Below are 14,652 nucleotides of genomic sequence, written 5' to 3'. Positions count from 1 at the left end.
GCCAGGTGATGTGGACTTGAATCCCACGAGTTACAAATTCACGACAGTATCTGTTTTTTATGGAAAGTGGATTTGTAGTGTTAAAAACAACATGAAAGGCCCTGGAGTCCCGTTAAAAGACTGTTATCCTAGCTTCTTTGTATCTGACTCACACCCAGCCTACACTAATGCAGTGGAAACATAAACATAAAGAGCCGTTTGTGTGTTTGTCTACAAGTGTCTTCAAGAACTCGAGGACACATTTCCAAAACAGTGACTCATGAATGTCACATTTTTTAGTTTTCACTGATTCTTTCACTGTTAACTTGACAGCAGCTATCTATATCAATTCAAAAGTAAACGGTGGTAGATATTTGGCTTAAAGAGTTTTGGTATTTCAGGACAAGCAGCAGAACATCCTCCAAAGATCTGCTTAAACTCATCTCTCTCTCTGCATTATAAATTCAGTCGTTTTTTGTCCCTATTGTAACTTAAGACAGTTGTCCCGTGGGAGCTTTTACGTCGTTCTTTGTGTGACCTGCACGCTCACAGCTTCAAGGGATGCAAAGCCTTTTCACTTTCCCTCTGCGGTTATGAAAGCGAGTGTACGTCTCCTTCTTCTCCTTTGAAGGGTTAATGGGTGGTACATGCACAGTTGTTATGCAGCCGCTAGTGACTCATCCCGCCAGTTGTCAGTGTGCTTAACTATCCTGCGCTATTGTGGCTTTTCAAGATGCCTACAGCGGTCTTGGGTGGCTGAACAGAGTACCAATTAGTGAGGCAATTTCCAAATCTGTTATTTAGTGTTTTGTAGGCTCATAAAACACAGAAAAAGCACTCCCATTCACTCAAACACGCACAGGCTCATAAACTTTAGAGAGAATTTCCAAAAATGCCAGATTTGTAGAGTTGACCGTGATCATGGTCAGACATAGTTCTCTTTCTGAATTGTGGCTCGCATTTTGGATCAGTTCAGACCCTTACTATGTACATAATTACAGCAGTGCTGCATCACAAGGCTTCCAACTTCCCTAATCCCTGGTTACCTCGGGTCTCCGTGATTACGACTCTGTCACTCTACTCTGAAGTCCGACCCCACATACACAGCCGCTTGGTTGATTGCCCAGTTGCTTTGTGTTTACGAGTGTGATCAAACATGATTTCCATAAGAGCTGATATTCTCCTCATCGTGTTTTTATCTAGTTTCAATTCGGCCCTCATGCACGGACCACATGCACGCTGCTCCATGCACACAGAGCCGCAGTTGTTTGTATATGCAGGGATATTTTCAAACAGAGCCAGTGAAGGATATACAGCCGCTGGTAAACACCGGTTCTGAAGGTGGAGTGTCGGTGTTCTATCTTGCGTGTTTGTTTACAGGAGCTATCTGTGCTCTCTACTGGCCAGAGAGAGAAATGATGGATGGAGACAATTTGAGGAAGAGAACACTTCTCCTTTAATAGAAAACCATCCAGAGGTTCCCAATCAGATGGATCAAAATGTTATAATGAAGGTGGTATTTAGAGATTCTGCACTTTGAAGGCCCGAGTGTCCAAAATGTAACCAAATAGTTGACTTATTTCCAAATGAACTCCTTCCCTTCCTGCTAGAATATCATCCCAATTGTTTATCTCCCTGTAGCACCCATGTTTTCCAGTTTATAGACAGGCTAGACTAGCCTAAAACGTTTATGTAACTCTGACTGAAGATGCAATCTGGGGCAGAAGTATCAGCTATAAGGTTCTTTTTAAAGCCATAACATCTGTGCAGAAGCCCAAAGTAGCATGCATACATGCCTTCATAAACATTTACATACTTGTAAACATGGATTCTGAGCATGATCCAAGTCACTAACATAGGCTCCGGATGTCACTGATTACCATGAGTGTTGTGTTTCAAATATGAGTCACCTACCTCTCCTGCAGTGATTAACACTCTGACCTGTTCTCTGGGCATTATAGTTTATGCAAAGAATTTGTGTAAGTCAGTATTTATGGACGTTTAAAGAGGGCTTAGACATGTGACTGATTTGTTTTGTAGTCAGATACCAGCATGTCTTGTCGGTGGGCCAAAGCAGCGACCTCTCTCTGCACAGAGACCAGAGTTTCAGGGTCAAAATGTTGTCAGGTGTTGGCACTGTTTCCACGTTCGCCGTCATGGGAGTGTTCATACACTGTTTTCACACACCGGATAACCTCAGAGAAGCCAGGACAAGAGAAACCACCGTGACCTTAATGAGGGCAGAGGTCTTGGTATGTGTCAAGAAAGGAGATTTCAAATTGGGGAATTCTTTAGATTCCAGACTATTAAAGGAAATGTAGTAACCAAAGCTATCCAGATTTTCACCTCTTCAGATTGTAGAAATGAGTCATGCCCTACTGTGAACGTCAGCGTAATCACGTTTTGTGGAAAGACTCTCTCTTTTCATTCCTTCTGAAGCGGTTTCTCTCTAGTGGAGCACTTTTGCGGTGAGACAGTGCAACTTGTAAACTCAAAGGTCCAACATGTACACAGTGCTAATGACCTCCAGACAACCTTAATTGTGATTGTTAACAGTTCGGGGCTGCTGATGTTTTTGTTTTTAAATTGCTCAAAGTCTACCTTCCGGAATCCACTTCACCTCGTTCTAGTCGTCCTCTACGTAAACATCAAACACAACCACATCCTCAGACGTTTCCAACCCCGGGAGCTTAGATCGAGCCAGATTGTATGATGGCTGCCTATCAAGGAAGGAAGGACATCCGTGGCATTTCAGCCGTATTATGAGATTATTCCACGAGAATACACAAAAACTTTGAAATCATACATATCGTGTTTGTGGTTAGGATTTGTGGCCGAGAGAAAGCTGAGGTTTGTTTGTGTTCGTTTACATTGAAGCGCTTTAAAGCCACCGTTCGTAAACCAGCAGATGTGAAACTTTCCCCCCATATTACAGCTCGGTTCAGTGCTCCACATTTCTACTCTCTCTCAGGAACTATAAACTAACATATCTGCCTCTGTGGATACAAAGAAACGTTTAAGTTTAAAGGTGAGTTAAGTTTCACTGGCCGCACTGAAACCAAACCACACTGAAAACCATAAACACAAGTTCCACTTTCTTATTTGGGTTTTTTACATTTGAGAAGTGCAAATGCAGTGCATGTTATTTTTATTTCTTAATCAACTGGAAAAGCATGCATGTCATCATGGTTAAGCCCAGTCTAATTGAAGTCCTAGCCCATAGTTAACTTTATGTTGGTATTTTTGTAAATGACATAATATTTTGAGTTTTCATGAGGGAAGTCTGAAGTGCTTATTTCTTTATTTTTTTTTAAGAACGTAAATTTTTAATTTGATCACCCATTTCAAGACTTTCTTGTCTTTACCTTCTAACCTCCTTTACATATCACTCCACTTCCATTTTTCCATCTGTATGATCCCTCGCTTGTCTTGAATTCAGTAGATTCCTTCCACACTTTCTGACACTGCCTTGCTGTTTTGCCAGAAGTGCCGTAGTATCATTGTAATTGTTTAAAGTTTTACTGTTGCTCTCGTACCTATTTATCATATCATCGTTTTCATGTTTTAATTGAGTTTATTTGTTTATTTGAATCAGGGCCAGTGTACAAAATAACTTCAGTCTCAAAAGGGATAGGATGCTTTGTATCAGATTTAGGTAACTAGCTCTTTTCCATCTGTAGTTCCTGGGCAGATGATGGCAACAGTAAAATACAGACCAACCACCAATTGAGTGGCACCATTGCTCTTGATTGCCCAACTCTTTATATTCACATTGCAGTAGTATGAAACAATATTTGTTGGAATTCTCTAAAGATTTTGTCAATATTGAGCTAAATTTGGACTGAAACTTGACTTCTATCAACACAAGTGAATTTGTTTCTTCCTTCTGTACTGCTTGACCTCTCTGCGGTCTTATCTCTGCTTATTTCTGTGCAATTCAAACAATTAGTTCTCCCAGTTCAGGATTGTTTTAACAGGTGCTTTATCAGTGTACTTGGTCTTGTGTACACACTCAAAACCCTATAATCTGGATTTATCTAACCATAAAGCTGTTACAAGAGAAGAGAGAGGGTCCTTTCAATCGTGACCACAGCCCAGTGACAGCTCAAACAGCACAGATACACACTTCAACTCAGCCTTTGGTGTGTGTGTGTCAGTATCAGCGTTTAGTGAGTAAGTGGTGTAGGATAGAGCAGCAGATCTGCCAATGGTTCAGAGGAGCTTTTCTTGACAATCTGACGCACACTCTCATAAAGCTCTGCAGTGGAAAGAAGGTTTTTCTAATCCCTCCCAGTATTCAAGAAAGCCTCCAAAACAGTTTAGACGTGTCAGGTATCACTGTGTGCCAGTAAATGAACCTCTCTGATAGTACCATCATCCCCCCCCCTAAAATCTTTAGTTCATAGAAAATGATCGTTTCATAATAACCAAAGACAACGACACATTTGTTTGTCTGTTTGCGTGGCTGTTTACGACTGGATGTTTCTCTTTAGATGTGGTCAACTTGTTTATTTAACTTGAGTTAAATCACAATGGCTGGTAGAATTGTTTTATTGGAGCTTACATTGTGTCATAGCTGTAACTTTCACTCTTCATTCATACTCAGTTTAAACACACACTAAGTCTGTGTTTCTGTCAGAGCTTCTCTGAAGTCGTTTGAGTGTTGAGTTGTCAGTGTTATCATCAACTTTCCCTACGATCCTCACTGGTTCAAGCTTTTTGTTTAAGACCTTTTGAGTGCATACAACTTCCCACATTCCTAAACTCATAACTGTACCCATAAACCCCTCCCTCCTGACAGACCTGAACCCTTCCATACTAATTGCTCTTACATTACTCAAAGCCACCTGTACTCTGCCAGCAGTCTGAATATCTTCAAAGAGATCTCCACCCTGCGACGTTTGTCTCTGTGTACATGTCAGGTCACTGCAGTTTAAAGCGAGGGGTGTGTGTGTGTTGTGTGTCATTAGCGTCTCTCCTTCCTAGAATAAAGACGCATATTATTCACCACTCTCTTTATTCAGCGTACACAGACGCGCACACATCCAAACACTGCTACCAAGTAGATTCCTGGCAAACACAAGCTGTGTTGACAGGAGAGATGAGCTGCTGTTCCTGTCACAGCTTGCCGAAGGCACAGAGCTGGGCCCGCGTTCAAAAAGCACCGCCACTGTTGAAGCCACAAAGCCAGCAGACTTGTTGCTACTGCCCCTGCCAACATACACACACAAACCCACACGCACACACACTAAAGCACCGCGGTATTGAAGGCAGCCCGGCGGGTTCTTGTCTATTTGAACAGGTGATTCCCATTTACATCTGCTGCTGACCCTATTGGCTCCATGCCTTTTAGGAAGTCACTCTGTCAGGGGAGTCAATCACGCACTGCTGGTTTGATGTTTTAGAGAGGACTAACTTGAATCTTGTCACTTGAAATGGCTTAAAAGTCCAAATCATCTACACTTTAATGTGAAAGTGTATCTTTTGTTTAGTGTGTGTCTGAGTTTCTTGAGTATTTGATGACTGTTCTTTTATAAGTGCCTTGAACAAGTGCAGTCAATCTAAGTTGCATAATATTATTCTGGTGGTTCTGCAGGCCTGTCAGACAGGTTGATGGTAATTACATTGTAAAAATTAGGTGGCACATAAGAGGGTGTGATTGGAACCATTTCCTTGTAGTATTAGTATTATTTTTTTAACCTTTTGTGATGTTGCGATGTTCCAAAAATCACGTACAAAAGGTGGACTTAACCTCCATTGTCTTCCACAATTATATTGTGCTGTAACTCATGTACTTTTATTGAAAGGTAAAGAAAAGTCTTTCATTACGCCAAGCTAAAGCTGGTAAATCAGTCCCCTCCAGGGCAGCTGCACCCTTCACCCACCGCCTGATTCTACTGCTCCCAGAGCTCATAATTACTATGAGCCCCTCACCCTGACTTCATCCATTAAAGCCCCAAAAGCCATTTCCCTAATCAGAGCTAGTATGGGGTCTGGCTTCTGGTTGACTTCTGTGTTTAATGTCAGGGGTTCAGAGGGAAATCTCCCTTTCAAGTGGGGTTGCTAAACTGCAGTTAGCTGTACACTGTATGGGTGTCATTGTGGATATTATGCAAGCTATATGTTTTTGTATGCCCACGAGTCTAGCCTTGAGAAGAAACAGTCCACTGTTTGTGCTGAATAACACTAAAAGTATGAAATCTTTTTTCCCTGCTTTGTTTTTTTGTATCCACCTCAGAGGGGCGTAGAGGGTTTCTGGAAGTCGGTGGCTCACTATGTGCCTCGGGAACCGACCGAGATCAGAATCCTCAACCCATACTTCATCCAGGAGGCCGCCTTCCAGTTCATAGGCCTGCCCTTTAACAATGGCCTGATGGGCAAAGGGGTAAGACACAAGCAGACACACACTCACTGCATCAGGATTTTCCTTCCTTCTATTTTGCAAAGTCAATTAGTATATATTTTGTTACCTTCATGGAAATCTGGCGAGCTGAAAATTCACTGTAACAAAACCGTGGAAATGCAACTCATCCAGCCGTTAAAATCGGATACAAAGTGATACATATTGATACTGAGTCTCTGCAGACAGTAAGCTCACATTATATCTCAAGAAAATCTAATTTTATTTTGCTAATAACTGCTAAGAAAAGAAGAATAGAGAGAGGACTTAATCTGTTTCTTGAGTCATTAAAGGGCCTTTGCTTCAGTTAACATTTGTTTGTCACTGATATTACAGGCGCTCTGTTTATGGAATAGCACCCCAAAGTGATTGTAGTAAGGTGTTTTTGCATTTCCTAAATATGTCAAAATGAAATGACGTGGATTTAGAGGAAACGCCCAAACTATTTGCTGCAGCCATGGTATGAAGTTTTTAGTGTTTTGATTTGTTGTAAAGAGCTGATGTATGTACGTCTCTCATCAATCATGCTGGTCTGGACTTGAGGTATCTGGTCTTCATCAGAGACTTGAAAACATTTTGTTTGAGAGCGACGTGACAATTCTTGATAATGACCACCAGCATGAGTTAGAGTAAAAAAGCAAAAAAAACAAAACTTAGTAATGATCATGGGGCTCCAGAAGTGAAGCACTGTTTTTTTATGTGTACATTGCTGACTATAAACAGGACAATTTATTAATGTTTGAGTCGTGTGTGTACCTGTGTTTTCTTGCTAAGTACGTCACATCTTGTTTGAGATTTGGAGGACAGAAGGTGTGTTTCAGCATACCTCTGCCCTCTGGGGTCACCACAGCGCCCCTGCATGAACCCCTCTCTGCAACATGTGTTCAACATGTGGGCATCTGGCCTGTGTGTGTGTGTCTGTGTGTTTGGTCATTTGTGCAGCACTGTCCCGTACAATACAAGCTGCAGAGTTGTGTGTTTTGGCACATTCTTTACTCAGAACACTTTTCCTGTTTTCTCTTTCCATCTTAGTTTATGTTTATGTTTGTGGAAATTAATGAAGAGGTCTATTTGTCATATCCATGTGTTTATGTAGAGTGTGTAAGTGCGTGTGTGTGTGTGTAAATTAATCTGTATTAGAACACGCAGTAGGGGGCTGTACAGCTGCTGGTTCAGGTCCACCTACCCTTAGGGCTGCAAATCAGGGTAATGATTTAAATGGGGCCTCCCTCCACTCTTTCTTCTGCACCCACTTTTTTCCTCCTTTGTTCTCCTGCATCTACGCACACAATCACACACACAGGCAGACCCTGTACCCCCCAGATCTCTGACAGCCCAAGGCAGTTAGGAAGCACAGTTCAACCCTGTAGATCAATGTGCCGTAGCAGGGGTCTGCAGGGGTCGCGTCTTAAAGGTAATAGTTAATCACCGAGTGCTCAAAATCAGTTAACAGTAGTGAACAATGACAGAGGTGGGGGTGTCTCTAAACTAATATCAAAACCACCATCAGTTTTGAATTAGGCTGAATAAGGGTGATACCACACATGTTTTGTCCTTATTTATCTCAGTGTTGTATTTAACAGAGTGTGTGTGTGTGTGTGTGTGTGTGTGTGTGTGTGTGTGTGTGTGTGTGTGTGTGTGTGTGTGTGTGTGTGTGTGTGTGTGCTCTCATGTTCTGACTATTTGTGTGTCTGCTTTCTCTCCAGAACATTCCAACTTTGGGAACAGTCGCCATAACGATGGCACTGCACAACTGTGACGAGGTGGCGGTTGCCGGTTTCGGCTACGACATGAACACGCCCCACGCACCTCTGCACTACTACGAGACTGTAAAGATGTCAGCAATTAAAGAGGTGAGTTTTTTTTAATTTTTATTAATTTGTGTTGTGTGTGTTATGCAACGTTCTACAGTTGTATGTAGTCAAAGCATTATAAATAACCAGATTATTTCCCCTCGAGAATGTTGTGATGTGCAGGGGTAGAGGGTAACTGGCCTCCAGCCAAAAAAACATTGACTGTGCAGGTTGATGGTGATGTGAGATGTGTTAAAGAAAAACTAGAGAAACAACTACCGCAGTGTGCTGAAGTGTAGCTTGGCTCTGTACAGTATCTGTTTAAACATGTGATGCTGTTGTTTTGACACACTTTCAATACTTTCAACAATAATTTTTCAACTTAATATTTTGGGCAAATATACCCTGGCTATCACTTCTAATGACTTAACCTTTAATGGGACTAACGTGTAAAATAAATAGAAATAAAATACATTCTGTTGTTGTATATTTTAGTAAGTTGTGTTTAAAACCAGAAGTGTGTTTATCATAAATTCAGACTTTGGAAGCAAATACTAATATAAATATAAGAACTCTAAAAACCACTTGAGCATTTGTGTCATCATCCATAAAAACAAAAATGAAAACTTAAAACACTCTGAAGATAAATAGGAATTCTTTCAAATTAAAATGGCACTGTTCTGTGTTCAGTCACTGTATCCACATGCTAACTGCATCTTTTGAACACAAGTTTTTTTTTTTTTTTACGCCCTCATGACGTCTCTCCTCTCCATCGCTCATGTCTTCCTCTCCGTGTTTACACTGAAGCCCCATGGAATCAAAGATGTCACCCGTATGATGACACGTGTAAACCATGAGCTCAGTATGATGATAACCTTTGTCTAAACTCTCAGTGAACCGTTTGGCATTTATAATCATCACATTCATCAACACTGTCACCATCGGACACACATGGATAATAGATGGAAATACGTTTGGCTTTTTTTGTTTGGAACACGGAGCCACTTGGTTTTCTGGGAGCGCAAAGACTCGCCTGGGTTTCATTTCTGAATGGATGATTAAAATCACAGTGAGATTCACAAAAAGAATAATAAGATGTTTCACAATGACGTAACTTGGTGACACTTATATAACCTGTAGCCATGGATACCAGACCCTCCCTGTGTATCCTCAATACAGTTAAATTAAGAATAAAAACCAAATTAATGAACTTAAAGCTGCAATGATCAATATTTTTATATCATCTATGCCCCAGACTTAATGTTTTATCCTTTGTTTTTATGATGAGATAAGACATGATACAACTGTATTGATCCCACAATGGAGCTTACAGCAGCAAAGACATTACAAAAAAGGAAAAAGAAGACACAACATACAGACTCAGGCCTCTTTCTCCTCCTCAAACAGAAGTGTTTTTCAGATCATGATTCTGCAGCAGTGTCTGCAGAGCTCCATGGTCATTATGTCTTTATTCTTTGGTATTGATTCTGCAACAGCCTAGTATTGGTGTCCCAGTCTGTAATTACACATTGTGTTACAGTTTCTTTACACGTCATGTTTCTTCAATGCTGTGAGAGCTCCACATACAAACACACACACAGCGCTGTTTTCCACCTGCGTGCTCCCGTCTCGCCCCCTAAATGCCTCTGTCACTGTCAGTAGCTCCAATGGCGGCACAAAGCCCTTTTCAGACTGCCAGTTCAAATCATGATATTAACGCCCCTGTGGCGTCCCTCCTTCAATATGAGTGTCACAGAGGCGTTAAGGGGGGACAGAGACTACATCTGTTTTTGCTCCTTAGCTGAAAACTAAACCAAACATCCCCAAGCGTAAACTGCCTACCTTCTGCCAGTTTGCAGGCTAGCTAGCATATTAGCTTCCCAAATGTAACATACTAAACAGTGTACATTAAAATAACCCACTGAGGGGGCGCTGGTGGCACAGTGGTTTGTGCGCGCGCCCCATGTATGGAGGCTGTAGTCCTCCAAGCGGGCGGCCTGGGTTCCAATCCAACCTGTGGCTCCTTTTCCGCATGCCCACTCTCTCTCTCTCTTTCTCTCTGGTTTCCAACTCTATCCACTGTCCTATCTCTCCATTAAAGGCACAAAAAGCCCCAAAATAAATAACCCACTGAGGGTAACCTTACACAGTTTAATGCTGAATAGTGCTGGTTCTTACTCCTCTAGCCCTGTTTCTTATGTTATTCCTAAACTGTAGCTTATTGCTTCCCGTGCTCCTGCTGAGACTAACATAGTGGTAGGAGGTCCGACCCAGACAGGCGTAGAGTCTGTCTGACTTATGGGCCTGCAGGATGGACCAGAAGCAGCTGCAGGGCCGAACCTCCTGAAGCTCTCCCGCCCTTCCTTTTTCTCCCTCCTAATCCCTCTTGTATGCATCTTCCTCCACCCTGAGCCTCCATCATCTGCGCTCTTAGTGCCTGAATCCCAAAACACCACACAGGAACCAACAGCTTAAATTACACGTCAGACTGAAGGACTGAATCCTCTCAGCACAGCAGGGAGGAGAGCTGACCTAGAGTGGCTTTACACACATATATATGCTAATGTGAACACCCACATGTAGACATGAGGAATACAAAAATCCATCAGCAAGCTTACAGGTTTCACTTCACAAAGCAGCCTTTTTGGGATGAATGCGTGAGGATGCTAATGTAGATGTTATTATTATAGCTTTTACTTTCACATCACTGAATACATGTGCTCTTTTCTTTCCTCCACAGTCATGGACACACAACATATCCAAGGAGAAGGAGTTCCTCCGCAAGCTGGTGAAGTCCAAAGTCATCACAGACCTTACACACGGTATCTGAGTTTACACCCACGCCACAGTTTCCTTCAGCCTTCCCCAAAGGACTCCAGAACAGGAAGCTGAGGAAACGTATTGACTCTTAGAGAGAGAGAGAGAGAGAGAGAGAGAGCCCTCAGAATCCAGGTGGCCTACTCGCTGCTGGGGTTCTTTCATATCAAAGGCGATCATTAAAAAAAAAAAAAAAAGAGACACACAGTAGAGTTTCTGTGGAGAGATGCACACATGTGCCTTCTGAACCAAAGACTCCTGCTGGCTGAAGCAGGTGAGGGGGAGGACTGGATCTGCCTGGCTCCTGTCTTTATCAAGAGACAGTGGCAGGAGAGCTCTGCCAGCCCTGCTCTTCAACGTTTACCACTTCCAACCCCCTCGACTATCACGCGAATGAATATTAAGAGGTGACATGTCAAAAAATGCAGACGTCAGGAGATAGCTCGACTCGCTGGCTAAACTGATGAAGGGACAGAAGAGAGGAATGAAAAGCGGAGCGTGTGGGGATGGGGGGGAGTATCAGCGGTGCCAAACGTACCTCGTACAGAGGAGAGGGGCTCGTCCTCTTCTTTTGCTGCCTGAATGTATTCACTTTCCTCAGTGTAAATATCAAGGATTTTTACTGTGCTTTTAAACAAGCTGCAGCAGCACCCCCATTCCTAACCCACCATCCCCCACCTGCCATTGGTCCATTCATTCTTTCTTACTGTCTGCAGTGTTTCCCCTAGGTTGGAGTTGTAGCATCGTTGGTGAAGTGGAACAATGTTTTAGTTGTGAGCAAATTTTAAAAAATTCTTGTCATTAATATAATTATTAACATTTATTGGACAAAATAATCAACCAACAACCACCCTATTGTTGTAACCCGGCTCGTGAGTAATGGCAAAAGACGAGAGGAGTCAGAATTTCACCAAAGAAAATTAATTATTTATTTCAAAACTCGTAAAAAACATAATATTAAGCAGCGGTGGTGATAGATGCATATAGGGGAAACACTGGTCTTTCCAGGGTCCAAATTAACTCTTGCCAAGCTATGAGACAGTAGAAATATTAGAGCGATACATCAGTGTTTTAGTTGTCCTCAGACTTTTTATCTACAGAGCAGCTTCTGTCTGCCTGTTCAGCTGGAGAAGTCAACAGAAAGATGAAAAATTAAACATGAATACAGTTAAATTATTTGAAAAGTGTTGTCAATAAAAGCCTTAAATCTGCCTTTTTAACAATGATCTTAGTTATGTTAACTTACACTAAAAAATGTGTGTTGATTATTTACTGTAGGTTTATCAAAAACGAAAGTACCCTGAGAAATTTGGGTGATGGTGTTTTTTTTTTTTTGTTGGTTTTTTTTTTCGGGGGGGGGGAGCTCTGCATCCTCCTTTTTCTTCCCCCTCTTTGTCTCTTTGTAAATCCCTCTTCCTTTCATTCTTCCTGTCATGGGACTGTCCTCATCACTTCATCAGCTGTTGGCCTCGTAGTTGAAGCGTAGGCATCCAGAAAAATATTCAGTTTGTTTGATCCGTTTTTCAAAAAAAACCTCCCGTTGCTGCAGACTTTCTTCTTCTTCAGTGAATGGTGATGATGACAATGAATATATATATATATATATATATATATATATATTTTTTTTTTTTGTTTTGAGGTTAACTTTATTTATTTTCTTACAAAGTCCCGATGTTTGGTTTCAGGCAGGCCTGCTTTCTCTTGTTTCTGTTCAGACAAAAAGTCAGGTTAGGATTTAGTTTTGCTGAAATTCACCATCTCGTGCTTCCTCAGAGACTGTCTCATATTTAAGGTTGTGTTGAATCCAATGATGAGTTCGTCATTCATTGGCTCAGTGTTGAATGTTAGTCAGCAGAACTTTTTATTCCTGTGCTTTACGGAGCACATGTGAACACAACATGTGCTCTTTTCTGCATTGTTTATGTTTTTAAAAATATCTAAGTACTGAGAGCAGCTGCTGGCTCGTCATATCCTGCTCAGATCTTAAATCAACATCACTTGTGCCCATTCTTTTTCTTCTTTTCAACACATTGACATGCTCTCTCAGTATTACACAGACGCACCTTTTTACTGCCCCCCTCCTCAGAAATATGATGCGAGAATGTTGAAATATCAGCCGTGTTGCTTTTTGTCATTATCAAAAAGAATGAGTAAGATTATCTTTATAGACATGGTGTTTAATTAAAAACTTAGTCAGATGACTTTTATGGTTTTTAAACCTGTTTTCAGCATCTGCTTCTTGTTTAGAAATGATCATTGCTGTACTCACACACAGAAACACACACACACACACACACACACACACACACTGCTTTCGGCAGCTCTCGGTGCAGCTTGTGTCACCCAGTCGTGCTGAAGTGTTTCCTCTGGGTTTGAAGGATGTGAATGGGTCACTTATTTTTCTATCTCTGCCTTTCTTTGGGATTTTTGTTTCTGAGGGCAAAGGTACATCTGACCATTGCACTTTCATGAGGCACTCTCAGTGCCTTACACCCTCATCACCTGGAAGCTGTAGGGAGGAGTTTGACTTGTCACTCCTCACGTGATTTGAAAACAGTTTCAGATCAATGACATTATATTTAGTAAAGGACGACTTTGAGCCCGATACTGGTGGTTTTTGTATGTTAAAGTCCATAAACTACGAATACAAAGGTGACTTCTTGTCTGAGGTTACTTATTATTCTTCTGCAACGCTGCTTTTCATCTCTCTAGTTTTTGGCAGCTTTCTCAGCCCGTGAATAACAGCTGTACAGTTACTTTCTGAGGGCTAAGAAAGGGTTGGATCTGATGATTTTTGGAGCCTTGATCATACTCATGGACTAAAGGTCAGGATGTTTTTGCTCACTGCTGCTACAAATCTCTCCCTTTAGTACACTGGCTTTGTGGAATTGTACTGCCAAATCACTGGAGTACTTATTTAACGATTGAATATGTTTGAACGTCCTTGAACGTGACAGCAAGTGGTAGTTTGAAAGTTCTCTTGTGTTACTGCGACAGATATAAACATAGTGTTTTACAAAGCTTGGAACATTTCTTGCCTACCTAGCTTCCTGTAATGTACATCAATCTTTGGCTAATGGTTGTATCAAATTTTGAATCTGTGCAATTTAGAGTCTAAAAGGCTTCATAAAAAACATGCCAAACCACCAGTATGGTCTTTCCAGCTTTGAGACTGAGCAGATCGTGTGTTGGAGGGAGTCTCTTTTCTGTTTTTTTTTCTTCTCTGTTTTGAATTTTTACGAATGCTGGAGGAGTTCAAATGAATTGAACCCAAATCACCTCGACAGAGTCTCTCTTCATTCAAAACAGAATGTATTTGCTTGAACTCATACATCATATTTCTAAGATTTTATTTTTTTCATTTCATCTTCATCATCAGCAGGAAGTCAAAGAGGTCAAGTGTTACTATATCTTTTTTCTTTTTCTTTTTTTTTTTTTTTTTTACATAAAGTTCTAAATGGCTTTCTGCAACACAATAAATGAGTTTGTAATGGATATTTGCCTGTGCATGTTGTCTGCATCTTTTGACTGCTTCTGTGGAGCAAATAGATGTTTTTTTTCACAGCTCGACGACAGTGTGTTTTTGTTTTGTATTGGTCATTTTGTACATACATATCTGTACACTGTGAATTTCCAGTATATATAGTAAATATTTTTGATGTA

At 41.2% G+C, this 14,652-nt stretch overlaps 1 protein-coding gene across 7 annotated transcripts in view; it reads left to right on the top strand.

Moving 5' to 3' along the window:
• Positions 1-14,652, top strand: part of st3gal3b (ST3 beta-galactoside alpha-2,3-sialyltransferase 3b) — a 49,735-nt gene extending 35,083 nt beyond the window's left edge. For all 7 annotated transcript variants that reach the window (XM_061044322.1, XM_061044320.1, XM_061044318.1 and 4 more), the window contains 3 exons: positions 6,218-6,364; positions 8,086-8,232; positions 10,913-14,652. In XM_061044322.1, the coding sequence (XP_060900305.1) occupies positions 6,218-6,364; positions 8,086-8,232; positions 10,913-11,002 (384 nt within the window). In that variant the 3' untranslated portion in view covers positions 11,003-14,652. The remainder of the gene's footprint in view (positions 1-6,217; positions 6,365-8,085; positions 8,233-10,912) is intronic.

The sequence above is a fragment of the Labrus mixtus genome, chromosome 8, assembly GCF_963584025.1.
Source record: "Labrus mixtus chromosome 8, fLabMix1.1, whole genome shotgun sequence".
In the NCBI taxonomy this organism is placed as follows: domain Eukaryota; kingdom Metazoa; phylum Chordata; class Actinopteri; order Labriformes; family Labridae; genus Labrus; species Labrus mixtus.
The sequence above is the reverse complement of the archived record's forward strand: the minus strand, read 5'-3'. Positions and strand labels throughout refer to the sequence as shown.